The 23,350-nt window shown below is 37.1% G+C and overlaps 1 protein-coding gene across 2 annotated transcripts in view; it reads left to right on the top strand.

Moving 5' to 3' along the window:
- The window catches only part of B3GALNT2 (beta-1,3-N-acetylgalactosaminyltransferase 2), a 41,689-nt gene that overhangs the window by 5,676 nt on the left and 12,663 nt on the right, over positions 1–23,350 (top strand). The window contains exons 2-7 of one of the 2 annotated variants that reach the window (XM_069484703.1): positions 2,241–2,363; positions 3,096–3,243; positions 8,261–8,361; positions 12,909–13,102; positions 14,113–14,208; positions 21,927–22,037. In XM_069484703.1, the coding sequence (XP_069340804.1) occupies positions 2,241–2,363; positions 3,096–3,243; positions 8,261–8,361; positions 12,909–13,102; positions 14,113–14,208; positions 21,927–22,037 (773 nt within the window). The remainder of the gene's footprint in view (positions 1–2,240; positions 2,364–3,095; positions 3,244–8,260; positions 8,362–12,908; positions 13,103–14,112; positions 14,209–21,926; positions 22,038–23,350) is intronic. The other variant, XM_069484702.1, reaches the window with a different exon arrangement.

Here is a 23,350-nt window from a genome sequence, read left to right as displayed (position 1 = left end):
AGAGAGGTGGAATGAGATCAAAAAGTAGTTTACATCCTTAATCCCTGTGATTTTCCCATGCCACACAGTTATCTTTTTATTGATTTACTTATTTTTAGAAAAACCTAGTTTCACAGTAGTATGGAGAAGTCAGAGAGAAACTAGTTAGGATACTTTCATACTGGTCTAGGTGAAAGAACAATTTGAACTGAAGCAGCAGCTAGAATTAATTACGAAAGCGGGTGGATTTGAGAAATTTTTCATGAAGATTTTGGATCATCAATAAAACGTTAAATTATGTTCCATGTAGTCTATTTCTAAAAGATTTACTTTGGTTACCCATCAAAAATAAGGTAGTAAGTTTGGCATTAAAAGGGATATTTATTTTGAAAATTTGCTTTTGTACAGCAACCTTGTTTTCTGATGATGTCAGGTAAATGAGGCATTTAGATTAAATACGAGTTTTTGCCATTCTGCAGCTTTTAATCTTTTGAGATGCCATTTTGAAACAGATGAAAATAGAATGTCTAAAAACTTTTTTGGTATCAGTTTTCTCTGATTAAGAAACCGAGGCACAAGGAATTTAAATAACTTCTTACTGAGGTAACATAGCATGTTGGCTATGGACTCAATGTCGACTGGCTGGTTACTACATTTGTTTCCTTCCTGTCACTAGAATGTTCTTAATAGTTCTCTGTGAGGGGCGAGGCGTGGTGACTCTTGCCTGTAATCTTAGCACTTTGGAAGGCCGAGGTGGGAGGATTGCTTGAGGCCAGGAGTTCAAGACCAGCCTCAGCAACATAGTGAGACCCTATGTCTATAAAAAAAAATCTAAAAATTAGCTGGGTGTGGTGGCACGCACCTGTAATCCCAGTTACTTGGGAGGCTGAGGCAGGAGGATCTCTTGAGCGCAGGAGTTTGAGGTTGCAGCGAGCTATGATGATATTGCATTCTATTCCTGGGCAGTGAGAACTCAAGGAAAAAAAAAAAGTTTCTCTGTGAAACAGTGGAGTGGGGGTGGGGGTGGGGTACATATCATTCCAATTTTATGTAATCATTTAAATTAGTCTCCAAATCCAGACCCATTTACAGTTAGTTTCAGCAAAGGTACAACTTTTATTGTATAGTTAATATCTGAGAAAAAATGTTCCTGAGCCATGAATGCAAAAAAATTAACGTAGTAACCAGCATCTTCAGTGATCTGCTTATCACTAATTCACCACTGAAAGTGGTGTTATAGATAAAAAGATCAGACTTTAGACTCAGATAAGCTACATTAAACTGTATAGCTATAGAACAGTTATGAAGAATGCAGTTAGACTGCCTTGAAATAAATCTTAGCCCAGCCATTTTCCTAGCAGTTTGATGTAAGGCAAGTTACTGAATTCTCTGTGCCTACTTCCTCATGTGTTCAATAAGAACCTACCTCCCTCAGAGTTGTGAGAATTAAATGATACTCTATATAATTTGTCACATATTAGATATTCAAGAAGGAAATGGGGCTTATGATAAGCTTAATCCGTCAAAGTTTGGATTTATGTTAAAGATAAATTCTGTCTATATAGAAGAATTCATTTTGGTACAAGAGTCTGAGGGCAGGGCAAAATAACAAGTAAAATTATATCATGGAAGATAAGGTATCTACACAAAAATTCCTGTATTCTTATGATTGTTATAATATCCTTAAAATTGTCCTGGTAGAAGAATCTGTCTCCTGATTTTATTTTTATTTTAGTGGGGCCTTTGAAAAAATAACATGTTTTTGTTGTCTTTTAGACTGAATATCTAGATCCTATGGCATATTAAAAACATTGCATTTAATGTAGTAAAGATTCTAGCCTTTGATAATTTATTTTGAGAAACATTTTGGATCAGTTCCTACCACAGGAGAAAAAGATAAAATGGATCACTCATCAGGGCTGTAGATAAGCTTGTAGCTCTCAAGCCTTAAAACTGGTGATGAAAAGCAAAATATCTTTCTCTTCTGTCTTCTTTCGAAGGACAAATTTTAGAAATTGAAATGTAAACCTATTAGACCTATGACAGTAAAAAATGAGCCATTCACATGACTTGTAACTTTTTTTTTTTTCCTAAAAACGTTGCCTCCCGTCTCCTGTCCTTCATTCTTTAGAATACTTAGTAGATAATAAAAAGTTTGCTGGCAATAGAATTCATTGACATAAATAAAGGTTCTGATACTTTTCAGTATGGAAGTGCTTCGACTTCATTCCCCAAACTTTTTTTTTTTTTTTTTTTGAGAGACAGGATCCTGCTCTTGTTGCTTAGGCTGGAGTGCGGTGGCCAGATCATAGCTCACTGTAACCTTAAACTCTTGGGCTCAAGGGATCCTCCTGCCTCAGCCTCCCAAGTAGCTGGAACTATAGGCATGCACTACCGTACCTGGCTAATTTTTTTATTTTTGTAGAGATGGGTTCTCCTTATGTTCCCCAGATTGGTCTCAAACAAGCAGTCCTCCCACTGGGCCTTCCAGAGTGCTGGGATTACAAGCATGAGCCATCATACCTGGCCCATCCCCCAAATTTAATAACCTTTATATAGGACTTCAGTTTTCAAAAAACGTTTTTTTATTGTCATTGAGTTCCTACTATGTTCCTGGTACCAAGGAACCTGGTTCCTAGGACCTTTATACACATTATCTCATTTAATTTTTACAACAGCTTTATGAGAATTATTATACCCATTTTATAGTTAAGGAAACTGAGGCTCAAGAAGTTAAATGACTTATTGCTAGTGTGTGACAGAGCCAGGATTCTAACTGTGGCTTCATTGACTCTTACTGCCCACTGTTCTATTGTTGATGCCACATTGGCTTTCAAAACTGATTCTTATCACAGGCATCTTGTTTGTTTTGAAGAATTTATATACTTAAATGAGCACGAATGCATACATATACGTGGAAGACAAAAAGACTGTACACCAAAATGTTGCTAGTGGTTATCTCTGGATAATGGGTTTATGGGGGATTTTTAATATTTTTTTTCTTTGTATTTATCTGTATTTTCTGCAAATATAAACATTTTATTTTATAATAAACTTACATATTGAACATAACAGTAATCAAACATGACTTATTTTTAATTGTTGCTTATTTCTAGATCAGTTGGCCTTATTTCCTCAGTGGAAATCTCGTCACTATGATGTGGTAGTTGGTGTGTTGTCAGCTCGCAATAACCATGAACTTCGAAATGTGATAAGAAGCACCTGGCTGAAGCATTTGATACAACATCCTGCGCTAAGTCAACGGTAGGTTTTCTGAGGTTACCTTGTCTGGTTTACCAGAATTAGAGTTCTGAAAACCCTCATTTTGGATAGTCAGAGATGTTAGTTCAGGTATGTGTCCTTTTTTCCTGGGAGAAATGGTTGTTACATTTGCTTTTTCTTTTATATAGCTGGGCCAAAAAGTAAATTTAACCAAGATTTTAAGCCAGAAGTTAGTTGGAAGAGCGTGTATTCACTTGTTAACATATGTAGATTCATAGATACCAAGTATGGTTTGTTTGGTTTTTGCTTTGACTTAGAATAGCCATTCTTAGAAGGTTCTATTCCAGAGTAGTTCTCTGCTTAGACACACATTTCTGTCTAAATATGCTTTTCGCTAACTTCACAGAGATAAACTTAATTTTTTCCAGTTTTGTAGTATTTTTTAGTAGTGTGATCTGCAGTGTGTGTAGCATGGCATGCTGTTTTTTCCTGACTACCCTTCCAGAACTGCGGTTTGGTCGTACATCTCCTGCTGACAGTAGATGACTCAGTTATTAATTAGGGGCCCAGAGCCTTAGTCTGTTCTCAAAGAGACCAGCCTCTGAAGACTATGTAGTGAGGGGTTGGGGAAGAGATGCATAGACGGTTGGACTTCTAGTTATGAGAAGACACTCAGGTGACGAGTAGAGAAAGCCCTCCCGGGGTTGCATTAAACTGGCATGTTTGTGGTTGAGTGGGAATTGCAGTCGTGAATTTTCTTGTCACCAGTAGTAATCTTTTTTTTTTTTTTTTTTTTTTTTTTTTGTTGAGACAGAGTCTCACTCTGTTGCCCAGGCTAGAGTGAGTGCCGTGGCATCAGCTTAGCTCACAGCAACCTCAGATACTCCTCGGCTTAAGCGATCCTCCTGCCTCAGCCTCCCGAGTAGCTGGGACTACAGGCATGCGCCACTATGCCCGGCTAATTTTTTCTATATAGATTTTTAGTTGTCCATATAATGTCTTTCTATTTTTAGTAGAGACGGGGTCTCGCTCAGGCTGGTCTCGAACTCCTGACCTTGAGCAATCCACCCGCCTCGGCCTCCCAGAGTGCTAGGATTACAGGCGTGAGCCACCGCGCCCGGCCACCAGTAGTAATCTTAATCATAGAAGCTTTCATTCCTTTTCAAGACAGGTTTCTTTAGTTCATGATCGCAATGATGATAGAACCTATTAGTCAGCAAGGCCTCAGAATCATTACTACTGTCAGAACCACCTCTAAACCTGCATTTCCTATAGTCTGTCCCGTCTCAGACAATAATCACTCCTCTATCAAGAGTCATTATTTGCCCCAGACCAAAAAAACTTTGATAGCATCTTGACTCTTCTTTTCTCTCGTGTGCTGCATCCAGTCCATCAGCACATCCTCTTGGTGCTGCCTTTAGGTCACGTCTAGAATCCAGCTTCTCACCACCTTCACCACTGCCGCCCTGATCTAGGCCACCGTTACCTCAGCTGGGTTATTACAGAAGCCCCCTTCTCTGAAGTTCCTGCTTCTGCCTTTTACCCCCTACATTTTATTTTCCATGTAACAGCCGGGGAGATCCTTTTAAAATTAGTCAAATTATGGAAATTCTTTATTCATACCCCTCCGTTGACTTCCTTTCTTGCTCAGAGTGAAATCGTAAGTCTTTATGATGGTCTTTGACCTTATCCACCTCTACTGTCCCAGCAGTGACCACCTTGCTATGCTTTAATACACTCAGCGTGTTCCTGCCTCAGGGCTTTTGCGCTTGTTTCCAGCCTCCAACTCCCTTCTCCCACCGGGACCACTCTTCCACTAAATGTCCTCGTGGCTCACTTTCGTTAGGTCTCTGTTTAGATGTCACCCTAGCAGACAGCCCCATATTAAATAACACCTCACCCCTGTTCTGTCTCTGTCTTCCCTTAGTTGGCTTTATTTTTCTTTATAGCATTTATCACCGACTGGCATCTTTATTGTCCTTAGTTGTATATTTTTAAATTGTTTGTCTTTCTTCACTAGAATGTAGGTTTCATGAGCATTGGGGGCTTCGGTTTTTTTCACTGGTGTATTCCCAGTGCTAAGAACCTAGCTTGGCACAGAGTAAGGCACTCAACAACTATTAAATGAATGACTCAGAACTAAATGTTGTGAGTAAAGTTAGCATTCATACATTCACCAGGAATTTATTTGCCATCATAGCAGTCTTGCTTTAAATTTAGTAAGCTTGGTTTGTGTGATGAAAATGATTGGCTGTCTGTATAAAAATAGACATTAGGCAAAAAGAACTTCCCGGGGCAGGGTAATTTTGTGGATCTATAGAGAGTATGTAAGATGACTAAAAAAAACAAATTTGGTAAATATATGCAATAATATAGCATATTTACTCATTTTTGTTTATACTTTTATCCCAAATGCTAGTTGTCTATGAAAGGATTCTGCCTTAATTGGTCATTAGTAAAAGAAAATGCATTTCTGTGGTTATAGTTTACTTTCCAATCTTGCATTTTACTGAAGGAGCCAAACTCAACATATATTTCAAGGACCTTACTTCTAAGCCTTTCTAATAAAGCCATAATTTGTCAATTTAACATATTTATTAAGTATCTTCTGTAAGCAGTTAGTGTACTATGTGTGGTAGAGTATAAAGATAGATATAGCTGAGTGTTTAGGGGGGCCTAAAGTTTAGTAGAAGGAAATAGATGTAATGTTGTAATAAATGTTATATGTGCTGTGATATAAATAGATATAAAATGGTCTGGAGTGTTTAGGAAACTCCAAGCAGTTCTACGTAACTGGAGCCACAGGGATCACAGGGAATGGGAGTGGAGTGTGAGCGAGAGCTCCGGGAAGGAAGGAGGGGCAGAGAGGAAGTATATGAAGACAGGGGGGAAGGCTGTGAGAGGTAGGCAGGGACCAGAGCATGCAGAACAAGGGTTAAGTGGAAGAGTGAGACCTGTTTAGACAAGCACTGCTGAGAAGCTGAAAAGTGACTTTGCAAGAGAATAAGGAGAATAAGGTCATTGAATATAGAAAGAGGAGGAGTCGTCTAGGATATACCATTCTGACTTGGAGAATAGTGGAATCATCAATCAAGACAAAAATATGACATAAGAAGAACGGGTTTTATGGGAAAGAAGCTCAGTTGTAGCTATGTTGAGTTTGAGGAACCTACATGCGCTGATATACTGGTAAATGTTTACTAATTGGCTCTCTGGGAAAAAGTATGCTTAACTGTACATATATGTTTATTATAAATTTTATTGATTAAAGGATGTTTCCACATAAAGATTATTGTGTATGTTATTACCTGTCAATTATTGTAAATTCCATGTAGCCAATGGATTCTCATAGAATGCTTTTGTTGTTTGCCAGGCTCCTGTATCTGTAACCAACTTATAGTTGCAATTGACAAAGGAGTATTGTTCTGACATAAATCTTAAGAGTTAAGACTAAAATGACAACTAAGATATGTCAGAACTTTACTCTTTGTCAATGAAGTCAGTGGCTTCTTTGCTGAATCTAATAAGACTTTTGAACACTGGAATAGTATTTCCTTGATTTTGTTTTATACTATCCACAATGTAATAGCTATAGACACATCACATTAACTTTGATGTGCATTGTTAATATTTTCTCCATTCTTTCTTAAGTCCACAATCAACAAAACAATAAATCAAGTCCTTATTTGTATTGTTTGCCAATTTCTATGGTGTAAATATTCCCACCGTGGCAAATTTCAAGCAACCAATGGGACATCACTGAACACAGAGTTGAGGAAAGATACACAGTTGTATGCCATGTGTAAGCTTTCCATCATGGAGATGTAATAGATCTAAGTAACCTCAGTAACATAGATAATAGTAAAATGTAGTAAAATCAGAAAATGATTACTTTGAATATTGAGTTCCTTTGTTTTTAATATGTTTTTAATTGTAAGTGTATATAATTTAATTTTTAATAAAAGTGTGTAATAACCATCTCACAGAATTTCTGAAAATTTAACAGTTGGTTCTCATAAGCTAGTATGAGCAAGCTTTAGCACACAACTGTCTATGGGTCATCTCAGTGAAGATGTCTAATGAATTCATGGATCTTTTACTTAGAAGATGGGTCAAAACTAGAGTAACTAATTCAGGAATCATTTCCAGGCTAGTTAAAGCCTTGGGAATAAATAATGTCCAGGGAGAGGGAGGGAAAAGAATAGACTGAGAAGAGATCCGAGGGCAAAGCCCTGGACTAATATCCACTCTCAGTGGACAAGCTGTGGAAGAAGAGCCAGTGAAGCCAACTAACTGAGCAGGCCATGGAAGGAAGGGAGGAAAGCGTTTTAGGGAGGTCAGCAGTATTGAGCCATGGAGAAGTCACGTAGGTAAGGCTTGAAGGAGGGTCTGTTGATTTAGCAGATCTTTGGTTACATTGGTGATAGACATCTCAGTGGAAGTGGTGGGTGTCGAAGCTAAAATTCCTATTTTATAAAATAAGTGGGAAGTAAGAAACTAGAGGCTGCAATTTTAGTTAGTATTTTTGTAGGACCTCGGTGTAAAGGCATGTGGTGACAAGGAAGGATGGTGGGTGAATAGAAATTAGTGTCAGGAGCCACGGATACAGGAGTAGCCAGTGAAGCAAGGTCTAGGAGACGAGGGGACCTTCTCTTAGATAGAAAAACTAATCTTGAGCAAAAGGATCACCTTCAGAAACAGAAGAAAGCAAAAAAGGAAAATTTTAGATATAAATATGTTTTTAGGTATGGGCATGAGAAATTGACTCGTAGTTTACTTCTAAATGACATGAGTATTTGCCAGTAGTCAGGTGAAACATATTCATACTTGCTTTAATATCATATTGCAGTAGAGGACTTACACGTAAGTCACTTGGTAGTTAGCAACTTTTGGTTTGCTCGTTCCCCCTTTTTGCTAGCTAGACTAGAAGAATAAAGGTAGAGAATTAATCCTCGTAAATACTTGTGTCTCAAAGTAAGAGCTCTGAAATGGGCGTGAGGAAACATGCAGGTGCGAGGTGAAGATCAGTAACTGATGTTAATGCCAACACATCTCTCAGTGTGCTTGTGAAGTTCATAATAGGTGCTCATGGCTGCGAAGTGCCTGTGGAAGACAGGGAGGATCCTTATTCCTGCAAACTACTCAACATCACGAATCCAGGTAGGTCATCTTTTTCCTAAGACTGCTGTATACAAATTGGATGTTGAGTAAAAGTTGCTAAGTTTACTAGTATGGAGTCTGTTTTGTTTTGTTTTGTTTTATCCACACATCTGCACACTGATGGAGTCAGTTTTTAACAGATTAAATATCTTTCATCAAAATTTATGTTTCATCCTTTTTGACAGACTGACTAATCGGGATATCTGTAGAGATTCTTTACAGATACTGAACTTCAGGAGAGTTTATTTTTCAGTGTGATTCAGATGCGTTTGGAAATTCCTTATGCTTAGATAAGTCCCGAATTACTGAATTTGAACTTCTGGAAAACTGATGATTTCACCAATTAATTTATAATAGCCTTGATACAAATATTGTGAATCAACTTTCTCCAAGAATTATTGCCTAAGCTTCTGCCAAAGAAACAAATAGTAAAAAATTAAAAATACAAGTAATATTACTTATTCCTTAGAATTAAAAGTTTGTAGGGATTCTTGTGAGGATGAAGAAAGCTGATCCTGATTAGGTTCTCTGTGTCACCAGGGAACCGATTTTTATAAAGTTGCTAACTTTATAATTGTTTGTTAGCACTTCCCATTATGTGTTCAGCTATGATTCTAAGGGAAGTTAAACTTTACCACGTCTTAAATGTGCTGATTATGACTTCTGGTATTTTAAGGTTTGTGAAAACTATAAAATTAAATAACACCTCACTTTTATAGGTGACAATAGTATAATGCTTAAGAGTTTGGGCTCTGAAATCCAGGTTCTGCCGTTTTCTAGCTACGTGACCTCCTGTGCCTCAGTTTTGTCATTTGTAAACTGAGGATAAAAGTTTTTCTACCTCATGGGGGTGGATATGAGGATGAAATATTTAGAATAGTTTCTAGGACATGGAAAGTACTTGATACTGTTATTTTAAAGAATCTGCCTTTTTATAAAATTGGGTTTCAAACAACTTTTTAAATAAATCGGTCTGTATATTCAGGTCTGTATTTATAAAGCAGGGGTTTCTTAGAATGTCTATGAATTTAGTCAGCATTATAAGCAAAATTTTGTGTATTAATTGTATTCTAGGAACCTCTCCTTAGCTTTCACTGGGATCCCAAAGGAATCATGAACCTCATTAAATGTTGTTACCGATGATGTGGTAGCCACAACAAATTACAGTTGAAAACCAAACAAAATCCTCAGTTTTAAATTAACAAGTCTTTTATTATCTTAAGTGCTACTATTCTTAATAGTAAAGGAGTGGAACTTTCCATTAATAGAAAATTCTCAGATATATATATATATATATATATATATATTTAAAAAAATACCTAGGTTACAAATTTTTATAAATATATATAGCTAAATTAATATTGAACATAATTTTATCTTTTTGGTGATCTATTAGGTTATTAAGTATGGAGTGTCCAATTTCCTTAAGTACTAAGTTTGACAGTTGATATCTCTGACATTTCATTTTGACATTTCTTTTTTTTTTTCTTAATTGTGAAGGTAAATTCTTATTCTTTCAAATGCACATTTTGGCTTGTGATTATCTTTCATTTTTTTTTTTTTAGAGCAATTTTTGTGAAACCATGGATAAGTCAAAAATTCATGTTATTTTTTAAGATGAGTTCTATCAAGAAATCAGTGCAGCGCAGACAGGTCAAAATAGCAATGAAGTGTTAGGGAAGGATGTGGCTAATGAACATATAGTACATCAGTGGTTTGAGATGTTCCATTCTGGTGATTTTAATCTTGAAAATGAGCCGTGTGGGTGACCTGAGACCACGGTGGATAATGATGAGCTGAAAGCTGTAGTGGAAGCGAATCCATCTCAACCTACACGTGAATTAGCAGCAAGGTTTGATGTTGCTATTCCAACAATATTGAACCATTTGAAACAAATGGGCAAGGTAAAGAAGCTGGTATAGATGGGTGCCACATGAATTAAGAGTGTCAGAAGAGACACTGCCTGGAAGCTTGCCTTTCTTTGCTGTCACGACATAAAAGTGAACCATTTCAACACTGTATTGTTACGTGTGATGAAAAATGGATTCTTTTTGATAATCTCAAGTGTTTGGCACAGTGGTTGGAATAAAGATGAAGTGCCGAAACACAGTCCAAAACTGAATATTCGTCAAAAAAGCTAATGGCATCTGTTCGGTGGTCCAGAGCTGGTATTATCCACTACAGCTTCATGTAACCTGGTCAGTTGATTACAGCGGATGTGTACTGCAACCGTTTGGACAAAGTGATTGAGGGTGCTTGTGATTAAGCATCCGAGAACAGTCAGTAGAGACAGGCCAATCCTCTTGCAAGACCGTATGTCGCAAAAAACGACGCTGCTCAAACTATAGCAGCTGGACTTGGAAACTCTGTGTCATCCACTGTATTCACCAGACCTTGCACCAACTGACTACCACTTCTTCCAGGCTTTGGACCACTTCTTGCAAGGAAAAATAGTCAGTTCTCAACAAGCTGTGGAAAACGCCTTTCCTGATTTCATCACCACTTGCTCTCCAGGCTTCTTCACTGCTGACACAAACAAGCTACCGTTAAGATGGCAAAACTGTGTCAGTGGTTCAGGCACATACTTTGATAAATTGTACTGCTTCTTGTTTGAGATACAATAAACTACACTTTTGATTCGAAATCGGACATTTTATATTTAATGACCTAATAGAAAGCATTTATGGTTATTTCAGTACCTAAAGGTCGTGATGAGCATTAATCATCATGATACTGTGGATGTGCAGAAGGTTAGATTAATAGCATTATTAAAGGGACAGGATTTCCCATGTCCAGGTAACTTGAGGTTCAAGGTACATTTGTTCTAGATAGAAAATATCTAAAAATCATAATGTGCTTGACACGGTGCTTTTAATAGGCTTCTATTTTGGACATCTTTTATTTACTGAATATGTTAAAGAAAAAAAATTTTGTTGTCACCCAGTATATTTGGAGTCTAGACTCTCCAGCCAGTGCTTGCCCAGCCCATGACAAAAAAGTATATTCTCCTTTTTTTCTCTCCTGCTAATGTCTATAATTAGGTAGGAGCCATGACTACCCTGTGGTCACATTTTATTGAGCATCTATTAAATATAAAATAGCTTCTAGGAACTCTAATGTGGGGAGCCAAATGATCTGCCTGATGGTGGGAAGAAAATATAATCTTTATAGAATATAAAGACTGAGTATATAGACTGGTCACAATATATGTATATATTTTATAAATAAATTTTTGTGTTACACAAATTTTTTTAACTGATGGGTTTGTACAATCAGCATAATTTGAAAACCACAGGTCTAAAAGATATAAAGAACTTTGATATCTTTTAAAATAGGTTTTTATATTATTTCTTAAAGTAGCACTGATACCTGTGCCATATTAACTGCTTCATGTAACCTGTCCTGATTCATTTATGGTAATTAGAAAAATTATTTGAAAAGAATTGTTTTTGTCACTATTTAGACAGCTGTGTGGGATTGGAAGGGAACTGACTTTAAGGTCACTAAACCTGGGTTGGATTCCTGGCCCTGTCACTTTCTGTGACCTTGAGTGAATTGCTTAATGTCTTTAAGCCTCAGTTTCTTAATCTGTAAACCAGAGATAATGCTACCACCATGCAGGGTAGTTGTGAAGATGTCAGTGTGATTGGGAATGTCACATAGTAGGTGGTCCAAAATGTTTACTGTGTTTAATATGCTTATCTTTTATCAAAATTGTATAGCAAGAGTTTTTCAGTGTTATTTGAAGTTCTTTCAGCTACTTTTATACTGTGATAATTTACTGACATGCACAAATATTTTAAACTTATCAAGAAGTAGGATTTTTAGAATTTGCAGAGCAAAACCAGATTTACTGATTATTTATGACTGCAGTCAGTACTGTTTTTATTATCTCTCTTTATCCAGCCCTTCCAAATAGGTGCCTTCCAGTTGACTTAAATTTAATATTCTCCTGTGGCATTTGTACATATATTAATATATGCATATATGTGTACACAAAAATTTATTAAAGTAGTTCTGATAATTGGATATGGTTGAAAATTTTATTCTTAATTTTCAAAATAAGTTTATTATTTAGAAACAGACATGTTTTGCAAGCTTTTTTTTTTTTGAGATAGGGTTTCACTCTGTTGCCTGGGATAGAGTGCAGTGGCGTCATCATAACTCACTGCATCCTCAAACTCCTGGGCTCAAGCAATCCTCCTACTTCGGCCTCCAGAGTAGCTGGGACTCCAGGTGCTCACCACCATGCCTGGATAATTTTTTTTTTTTTTTGTAGAGACAGGGTATTGTTAAGTTGTCCAGGCCAGTCTTGAACTCCTGGCCTCCAGGGATCCTCCCACCTTGGCCTCCCAAAGTGCTGAGATTATAGGTGTGAGCCACTGCGCCAGGCCTAGTGGGTTTTTTTAAATTCCTGCCTGTGTGAAAGAATTATATAACAAATAATTAGGTTTTGCTGTTAAGCCCACTTCAGTACTTCATATTAGTAAATTAAAATGGTATATTTGTTTGATTATGTAAAACCTCTGTTCTCATTACTTCCTTAGTTTTAAATCAGGAAATTGAGGCATTCAGTCTTTCTGAAGAGACTTCGTCAGGGCTCTCTGAGGACCGAGTTGTCAGTGTGAGTTTCCGAGTTCTCTACCCGATCGTTATTACCAGTCTTGGAGTCTTCTATGATGCCAATGATGTGGGTTTCCAAAGGAACATCACTGTCAAGCTTTATCAGGCAGAACAGGAGGTATGCGCTGCTTTGTACAGGATTTCCGTCATTTCTCTTTTCAAAAACATCAACTTTTCTTTATGGCATATATATAGTAGATTGGAAGACTATATAATTCTCCCTGGTTGAGAGACTTCAACCTTTCTTCCCTTACTAATTGACTACGCTGTGGTGTGATATATTATAAGGCTGGTTTGGGGAGAGATTACTTATGAATATATGTATTGTATCTCAAAAAAAAGGAGTTGACTAAATTAGAAGTTCCCAACCTGAAATCCTCTAAAGCCTAAGGAATTTCAAAAATTGGTAATGGATATAAAAAGTTTGGGACTCCTAGGATGAGTATTATTGTCACTTTCCTTCAACCATAAAAGTCTATAATACAAGGCTAACAGCTGCTTCAAATCTTTTTTGTGATAAGGATGTAGAGGGAATAAAAGTTTAAAACCACTGAGATTACGCTGTTCCTATTATTTGGAGTAATCTGATTTGTTCACAGGGTATATCTAAAGGAGTGTAGCATGAAATTGCATTTGAAAAGATCTGTTTCTGAGTTTTAAACATACATAAAACTTGAAAGAATTATAAGGGTGAGCACTCATATGGCCACCAAATAGATACTATAGTAGTAATTTTTCTTTGTTTGCTTAATCATATATATATTCGATCATCAATCTCTTTTTGTTTTTTTTTTTTTTTGAGACAGTCTTTCTCTGTTGCCCCAGCTAGAGTACAGTGGCATCATCATAGCTCACTGCAGCTTTAAACTCCTGGGCTCAAATGATCCTCCTTTATGTGGATTATGTTTAGTACTTCAGAACTTTATGACAACTTTGATTATCTTAAATATCTTGATTTAATAAGCATGACTGCACTAGAAAACTCAAATGGTGCCAAATGATGCCAGTACAATGTTAGTAACCACAGTTAAGACCATTGTGGGTTTAGCTGACCAGGGTGTGAGGTGTTGGAAACTTGTTGCAGCATATAACATGAAGTATTGTTTCTTTTCCCCCCGCAATTTGCAGGAGGCCCTCTTCATTGCTCGCTTTAGTCCTCCGAGCTGTGGTGTCCAAGTGAACAAGCTGTGGTACAAGCCTGTGGAACAGTTCATCTTACCAGAGGTACAGGGTGGAATCAATGAAAAGACTGCAGTAGCAATGCAGGCGTTCATAGGAGCGGGTCTGTGCTTTCAGGGGCAGACACTTGATATTTTCCTGTACCCGGGCAGCTCCCCAGAGTGGTAGATGAGCTACCAACTGTGCATGTACTAAAACGTAGCACTCTGCACTTACACCTCCAAAGAACCTCTTGATGCCTCAGAGATTCTATTTTCTTGTTTTTTTTTTTTTGCCTATGGATGAGATTCAAGCCTCAGATTCTAAAGCCACTCCTTACATGTTGCCAAAGTTTATTTAGTGGAGTAGAGAAGTGTACAACTGTTTTAATGACAAAGGGTAGTATTAGGTATGGATTGACAGAAAGACCAGACACAGGTAACATTAGTTTACTTATCTAAAAGGGGGAGAGTGGGGAAGAGATACTGCAGACAGGATAATGGCAGAGAGATGAACCACGTTTCCAAGTTAAATAAAACTTCTCCAAAGGGTGAACAGCTGTGTATGATGCCTGAAAACATACCTATCACTTTCTGGGTCCCTCTGGGTCCAGTTTTAAGTAGCTATGTGCTGGAGGCCACCTCACCTGCCAAGTGCTCTCATCGGTCCCAGAGTTAAGCCACGATATGGTTGGCAGAGTGTGACAGGATTGTGCATGAACAAGTTATTCATCCATCCGTCAGCCTCAGCCGTTTCAGGCTGTTTTAGCCTAGCCTGAGTACATCCCTGATCTTAGTGCTCCAGAACCACAAGAGGGGTCAGTTTCCTGGACATCCCTGGGATTCACTTTAGATAAGGTATAAAGTTCATACTGCAGCGTCAAATCTTAGTTAAGACGTAGAAGCTAGACAGTTGGCCAGCCTTGCTGACTAACCAAGAAACTTTTTCCTACTACCAGTCTTTTGGGATGCTTTTCTCATTTGTGCAACAATGGGAACCACAAATTTTTATAATATACTGTGGATCTTTGGAGTTGGGTATAGGTAGTTGAAACTGTATGTGTTAATTCTGTGAATGTCAAAGAGATCTAATCTCCTTTTCATCTATATATGAACTTCTATTTTAAAAACTTTTAAATATAGCCAAACTAAAACACACTGGAAAAAAATAGAAATTGTACATAAACTAAAGGAAAACAGTTAAGACCACCAAAATCCCATAATTTGGAGATCATCACACTTAACATTTTTGCCTCTATGCATATATAGTTACTAGGATTATACTGTTCATTCTGTTTTGTAATTTACTTTCTTTAACATATCATGAACATCTATTTTTAATTTTTAATAATTATGGGTGCATAATAGTTGTATATATTTATGGGGTACATGTGATGTTTTGATACAGGCATACAGTGTCTATTAATCAAATCAGTATAATAGGGGTATCCATCACCTCAGGCATTTATCATTTCTTTATGTTAGGAACATTCCAATTCCAATCTTCTAGTTAAAGGATACCCTAACTTATTGTTGATTATAGCCACTTTGTTGTGCTGTCAAATATTATTCATTCTATCTAACGATGTAACTATATTTTTGTACCCATTAACCATCCCCACTTTATCCCCAACCCCCTGCTGCCCTTCCCCCTCCTCTGGTATCCATCATCCTACTCTCTGTCTCCATAAAATCAATTGTTTTTAATATTTAGCTTCCACATAGTGAGAACATGGGAGATTTGTCTTGCTGTACTTGGCTTATTTTACTTAAGATTCTCCAGTTCCATCTGTGTTGTTACAAATGACAGGATTCTTTTTAATGGCTATATCATATTCCATTGTGTATATGTACCATAATTTCTTTATCCATTTATCCATTGATGGACACTGAGATTGATTCCAATCCTTGCCTATTGTGAATAGTACTGGAATAAACATGGGTGTGCAGGTATCTTTTCAATACATGGAATTCCCCTCCTTTGGATGTATACCTAGCAATGGGATTGCTGGGACATACAGTAGTTCTCTTTTTAGTTTTTTGAGGAACATCCATACTGTTCTCCATGGTGGTTGCATTAATTTACATTCCCACCATCAGTGTACAAGGATTCCACATCCTCGCCAGTATTCGTTATTGCCTGTCTTTTTGATAAGAGCCATTTTAACTGGGGAGAGAGGATATCTCATTGTAGTTTTGATTTGCATTTCTCTGGTGGCTACTGATGTTGAGCATTTTTTCATATATCTGTTGCCCATCTGTATGTCTTCTTTTGAGAAATGTCTATTCAGATCCTTTACCCATTTTTTAATCAGATGATTTGATCTTTTTTCCTATTGTGTTTCCCATTGTGTTGTTGGAGCTCCTTATATATTCTAGTTATTAATCCCTTGTCAGATGGGTAGTTTGCAAATATTTTCTCTCATTCTGTTGGTTATCTTTTCACTTCATTGATTGTTTTCTTTGCTGTGCCGAAGAAGCTCTTTAGCTTGATGTGATCCTATTTGTCCAATTTTGCTTTGGTTGTCTGTGCTTTGGAGTATTACTCAAGAAGTCCTTGCCCAGGCCAGTGTCCTGAAACACTTCCCCTATGTTTTCTTTTAGTAGTTTCATAGTTTCAGGTCTTAGATTTAAGTCTTTAATCCATTTTGATTATCATAAACATCTTTTGATATAAATATATTCCTTTTTTTTTTTTTTTTTTAAGTATAGACGCGGTCACCCTCTTGCCCAGGAACTCCTAGACTTAGCCTCCGGAGTAGCTGGGACTTCAGGTGCATGCCACCTGGCTAATTTTTTTATTTTTTATTTTTTTAGAGACAAGGTCTTGCTATGCTGCCCAGGCTGGTCTCAAACTCCTGGCCTCAAGCAATCCTCTGTCCTCAGCCTCCCAAAGTGTTGGAATTACAGGCGTGAGCCACTGTGCCTGGCCTCCATTATTATGCTGCATAGAATTACATTATTTTGGTTTTGTTTTTATTTTGAGACAGTGTCTCACTGTGTCACCCAGGCTGGAGTACAGTGGCATGATCATAGTTCACTGTAACCTCAAACTCCTGGACTCAGGCAATCTTTCTGCCTCAGCCTCCCAAGTAGCCAGGACTACAAGCATGTGCCACGGTGCCCAGCTAATTTTTAAAAATATTTTGTAGGCCGGGCGCGGTGGCTCACGCCTGTAATCCTAGCACTCTGGGAGGCCGAGGTGGGCGGATTGTTTGAGCTCAGGAGTTCGAGACCAGCCTGAGCAAGAGCGAGACCCCACCTCTACTAAAAATAGAAAGAAATTATATGGACAGCTAAAAATATATATAGAAAAAATTAGCCGGGCATGGTGGCGCATGCCTGTAGTCCCAGCTACTCGGGAGGCTGAGACAGGAGGATCGCTTGAGCTCAGGAGTTTGAGGTTGCTGTGAGCTAGGCTGACGCCACGGCACTCACTCTAGCCTGGGCAACAGAGTGAGACTCTGTCTCAAAAAAAAAAAAAAAAATATTTTGTAGAGACAAGGTCTCACTTGCTAGCCTTGAACTCCTGGACTCAAGCAACTCTCCCACCTCATCCTCCCAAAGTGCTGGCATTACAGATGTGAGCCACCACATCCAACCTGCATAGAATTACATTGTATTAATTAAATTCTCATTTAATTCTATATTTGGATATTGATATATTTCCAATTTTTCAGTGTTATGAAACAGGCTATCGTGAACAACATTATACCTCTATTTTATGTACATAACTGGTTATTAGGATGAATTGTTGGATCAAGGATATACACATTTTTAAGGCATATGATTCCTTCCTGGAGGGCAGCTTAGCAATTTGCATCAATTTGAATAATCATTAGCAGTATATTACAGTGCCTGTTTTCCTACGTCCTTTTATTCTTTTTAGTTTCACATATGAACTTTTTTATTTTTTAAGTGCAGTATATATCGAAATTATCTTTTACTTTTAATTAAAAGTAGTGGTTCAACTAAGTAGTACTGGCCAAGTGTTGGATCTTAGTTTTTTGCAGGAAGCCATTCTTTGGTTTGTTCGTTCACTTACTCAGCAAATATTTATTGAGCACTTACTATGTGCCGAGCACTGGGGCCGTATCAAGACACACTATGAAGCTCTCTGCCCTTAAAGCTCTCTGCCCTCCCCACTTACATACAAGTGGGGAGAAAAGCGTGAACCCTGATACGCTACTGAACTCCCTGTGTGGGAGGCGCCGGTGTGAGCAGTTTTCGGCAGTCGCACGGTATGAGGCAAAGAGGGAGGAAGTAAACTTTAATGCTTCAAAAGCTAATCACAGTTTTAAGGACTCTGCTCCGTTTTCTTGGTCAGCCTCGTAGAAGGAATTATAAAATTTGATTAGTGCATTTAAAGGATTACTTTCCCTTAGAATATCCTTGTTCTTAGGAAATACGTGCTCACACGCCTAAAGGCAAAATATGATATCAGCATTTTACTCTTGAGTGATTCAACAACAGAAACGATGTGTGTAGAGAGAGAGAAAGCAAATGTGGCAAAACGTGGACAGCTGGTTTGAGCCCAGCCTGGTCGATGTAGCAAGACCTCATCTCTGTAAAAAAATTTTTTTAATTAGCCAAATGTGATGGTTCGCGCCTGTAGTACCATCTACTCAGGAGGCCGAGGTGGGAAGATAGTTTGAGCCCAGAAGTTCAAGGCTGTGATGAGCTATGATCTCACCACTGCACTCCATCCTGGGCAATCGTGTGAGACTCTGTCTCAAAAAAAAAAAAAAAATGAACAATTGGTGAGTCTAGTTAATTTAGATTGTGATTTGAACTTTTTCTTATAGGTTTGAAGTTTTTCAAAAGAAACACTGGGTTGAGGGAGACAGTTTAACCTTCCTTGCTGGTGTTCAGGACGGTTTAGTCTGGCAATGGGTACCAATGATGGGAAGTACGCAGCCAAAATAGTGGCCATTTTCGTTAAGACTTTTTCACAGCTATAGCCTTGTGATCTTTATTTCTCGTCAAGCTTTGAGCTAAATATACTTTTGATCTTTTATTACTTTTGAGTAAAATTTTTTTCTTTTAAAAACAAGCAATTATTTAATAGTGGCTACACCTAGGGGTGGGATTCTTTTTTTAATTTTATGTTATTATTGGGCAACACTTCACTCCACAAAATAGAGTAAGTGTTCCCTCTGGGGGAGAGGATTATGGCCGATTTTTGTTTTCTTTTTGTGTATCTATTTTCTAAATGTTCTGTAATAAATATATATGAGCTTTATAAAAGGAAAAAGTAACTTGAAAATTTAAAAAAATTCTCTCCTATTGTACAAGATCCTATTTTTGTTGAAAATATGTTTTTTTCTTTTGTTTTAACTAGTGCCATGACAGATTAGAAAATGTGTTTAATTTTACATAAAATTAATGTATCAAGCCTGAATGGGCTTCCTAGCTCAGAAAATGATAGTCATGGTTTGCCTGTATATCATCAGCAAAGAATGACAGAAGAAAAACTGTTCAGTCCCTTTAAGAGGGAAAGTAGATGACTTTTTCTTCATCTTACTCCCCCCACACTTGCCAAAAACACATGTCAGCAGTGTTCCTTGTCAAGTAGGCAGATCTCCTGCAGTGTTTTCATTGTGTAGCTCCCTAAAGCATAAATCTCAGTGGGAGTCACAAGTTTAAGTGAAGACTGCTGTGTGTTTCTCTTAAAATATTTATTTCTCTAATTTCATATTTTCCTTAATAGTTGAAACTTGAACCTAATTTTAGTAAAAAGCAGACTATTTTTGTTCACCTGAATCACTAGAGACATTACTGTTAGCATTATGGATTATTATATACTTTTTTTAATGAAAGTTGAAATTCTTTAGATGTAATGTACAGTAAGTTGTTAGGGTTTATAGGCACAAAAGTACTATATATATTTAAGCTACTCTGTTGTTTGGATGAGAAATTAGAAGTTATAACACAAAAGAATTAACATGCAAAAGGGGTTGCAGATAGCTTGCTTACGTTATGGGAGAGAGAATTTATGATACCTCATTTTTTCGACCTATACCATGCTGTTTTTTCCTCACTTTTATTTTGGTTTTATGATCTTAGCTGGGAATTGCCATAAACAAGTCATTTTGCATCTTAAATGATTGCTGGCTTTATAATTAGCTTATGTCAGAATAAAAAGTAGGCACATTAGAGAAGAGGTGAAGAATAGAAATTAAGCAGTGTTATGGAGCAGGAACAGGTATGAGAGAGGGGGAGAAGATACAGCTCCTCTCTTGCTTCATAACAAAACAAGGCTGGGCACAGCACCTCACATCTATAATCCCAGCTATTCAGGAAGCCAAGGCGGGAGGATCGCTTGAGGCCAGGAATTCGAGACCAGCCTGGACAACATAGCGAGACCCCATCTGTACAAAAAATTTATAAGATTAGCCAGGCGTGGTGGCGCATGTGTATATTCCCAGCTACTTGAGTTTAAGGCTGCAGTGAGCTATGATCACGCCACTGCACTCCCGACTGAGTGACAGAGCAAGACCCTGTCTCTGAGAAAAAGAAAAAAGAACCAAGAAATATCAGAGTGATAAGTGGTATTAAGAAAATAAAACAGGCTGATGTGCTAGAGAGATTTGGGGAGTTGGGGCCCCCTGTGGGATCAGTGGAGGGAGCCTGTCTGAGGAGGTGGCAGCGGAGCTGAGACCCGCACAGGGCTAGGGAGCCAGCTGTGCACAGAATCAAAAATGGGGACCTTGGAGAAATTAGAAGACGTTAAGATTTAAATGTACATCAAACCTTGGGGCAGGAGAGCATAACTTTCTAAGCTTAGAATTTAATAATAATAATCACAAAGGAAAACCTTGTCAGATTGGCCAAGGTAAAATTTATGGACTTCTGAATTTCACAAAAAAATTAATACTAAGTGGCAAACAATTTTGAAAAAATATTTTAGCATATAAAATATGCACAGGATTAAGATTGTTACCCTATAAAAACCTCGCATAGATTAATAAGAAAAATAGAAGAGTTGGGAGCTAAATGGCAAAAAAGCATGACAAGGCAGTTCTCAGAAGAAAATGTTCCATTCATAAGCATCACTAGAAATCAGAGAAATCCAACTAAATGAGAGATCATTTTTTTAAATTTACAATTTTAATTAGCTCAGACTTTTTCTCTTTTGCTAATATCCCATACTAGGGAGAGTGCAATGCAATTGATATTCTCATAAATTGCTAATGACCTTATAAATTAGTGAAAATGCTTCTGTAATCAGTTTGATGATGTGTACCAAAGTCCACAAAAAATATCTCTTTCTTGTCCCAGTACCTCTGGGAATTTATTTTAAATAAAGAAAATGTTGGGGAAAAATAAACATTTATACCAAAACATACCTACATTCTTTTTGTAGATGTTTGGTAGCAACCAAATATCTGCCAGTAGGGAAATGTTTGAGTAAATCAGAACGTATCCACTCAATGGCATGTTATACACTCGTGAAAAAGAATGCTTGTAACAGCCGCAGCAACAAAAGGAAATGCTTTTTTTTTTTTTTTTGGAAATGCTTTTGATACGGTGGGAATTGACAGCCAGCAGCATGTAAAATTGTCGATATATTTTTTGTAATTGTTTTTTATATGTGCATGGAAAATATGGTTAAGAATATACACTTAACGTTAACAATGGTATGTCAGAGTTGTGGCATAAAAATTTTAACTGATCTATCTTGGAAAAAAATTAACCTTTCTCTGAAATCTTACCTAAAAACTAACTTAAAACCTAAATGACGACAGTAAAGAAATTGACTCACTATTCATCTTTCCACAAAAGAGCTTTGAAGGTACAATCGTGTGGGAGAGTCAGGACCTCCATGGCCTTGTGTCAAGAAATCTTCACAAAGTGACAGTGAATGATGGAGGGGGAGTGTTCAGGGTCATTACAGTAAGTCATTCATTTTTTTTTTTTTTTTTATGTTTAGTAACATTAGCTTGTTTTCAATGCATGCAAGTGTTGTAAAATTTATTTTTATACCAATCTAGACAGTATGGGACAATAATTCTTGTGTGTTGTAGAACATACGTGGTAGAAAATGTTGTTGAATTACCATAGTAAAGACAAACATACTCAAAATGTTCTATATGATTCTGTAAGTCCAGTGCTAACGAATATACAGTTTTGCCTTAAGATTGGTACGTTTTTAAAGTGTGGTGTTTTATTTCTGAATAATGTTTAAGTGAACATTAAGAATGCTTGCTCAGTAGTATTTAGAATGTTCAGTATCTCACCTTGATAGTAAAATGTCAATTAAAATACTATAGATAGCAATATCAGAAAATAAGGTCGAGTATCTGCTTTCATTTATATTGCTGAAGCAACTCTGGGATTTCTGACTCGCATTTCTCATTTATTCAAATTTGCTTCAAATTTAATATAGCTTGACAGGTAAATTTCTCAAGGTAAAAAAATATAAGAAGACTTAAAATGATGAACGTTAGCAAACAAGGCTTGTGTGGTGGTGTCTTAGACAATCTTTTATTTTCCTTGATGCTCTGGTCTAATGATTAGAAATGCACTGGCATTTAAATTTACAAGCGTAGTGATTTCATTAATATTAACCTTATTCACGTGAATTAATTTCTGAGTTTAAAATGAATATCACGTGATATGTTATTGCTCATTCAAAAACCATTTACTGTACAGCAATCGTAAGGCAGACACGGTAGCAGCCAAAATGGGCCCATCGCTGGCCCACAGTGGCACTTACAGCCCAGTGAGGAAAGAAGACATTAAACAGACCCACAAATTCATATGTAATTACACAGACTTGTAGGCCTAGGATTTTATCTTTTATTATGAAGATTTTTTTGTTTAGGATACAAAGTTTCATGGAATTTAATTGTAATTTTCTTTCCTGATTTTTTAAGACAAATGCATTTAATATTTTGCCTCCTTTTCTATTTATGAAAACTTAAAAATATCAGAACATGCCGGAATTCTATAGTATTTGAGTTGGTTACACTGAAGGAAATAAGTTTATTTCTGAATTGAGGACTGGGCTCAAATGTAAAGACGCAAATGATCTACTTTGGGGGTAAAAACTAGTTATAGAGAGCTAAGAACAGCTTAAACATTCAGCTAACCTTAAAAAAGGTAACTTAGCAGCCTACTCTGAGAAAGCCCATGTGCGGGTGAAGGTTTTCATCATAAATGCATAGAGCTGAGAGTTTTCATTAAGTCTTACTTCCTTGACAGTA

This window comes from Eulemur rufifrons, chromosome 11, assembly GCF_041146395.1.
Source record: "Eulemur rufifrons isolate Redbay chromosome 11, OSU_ERuf_1, whole genome shotgun sequence".
NCBI classification, from domain to species: Eukaryota; Metazoa; Chordata; class Mammalia; order Primates; family Lemuridae; genus Eulemur; species Eulemur rufifrons.
This window is presented reverse-complemented; position numbering and strand designations above follow the sequence as displayed.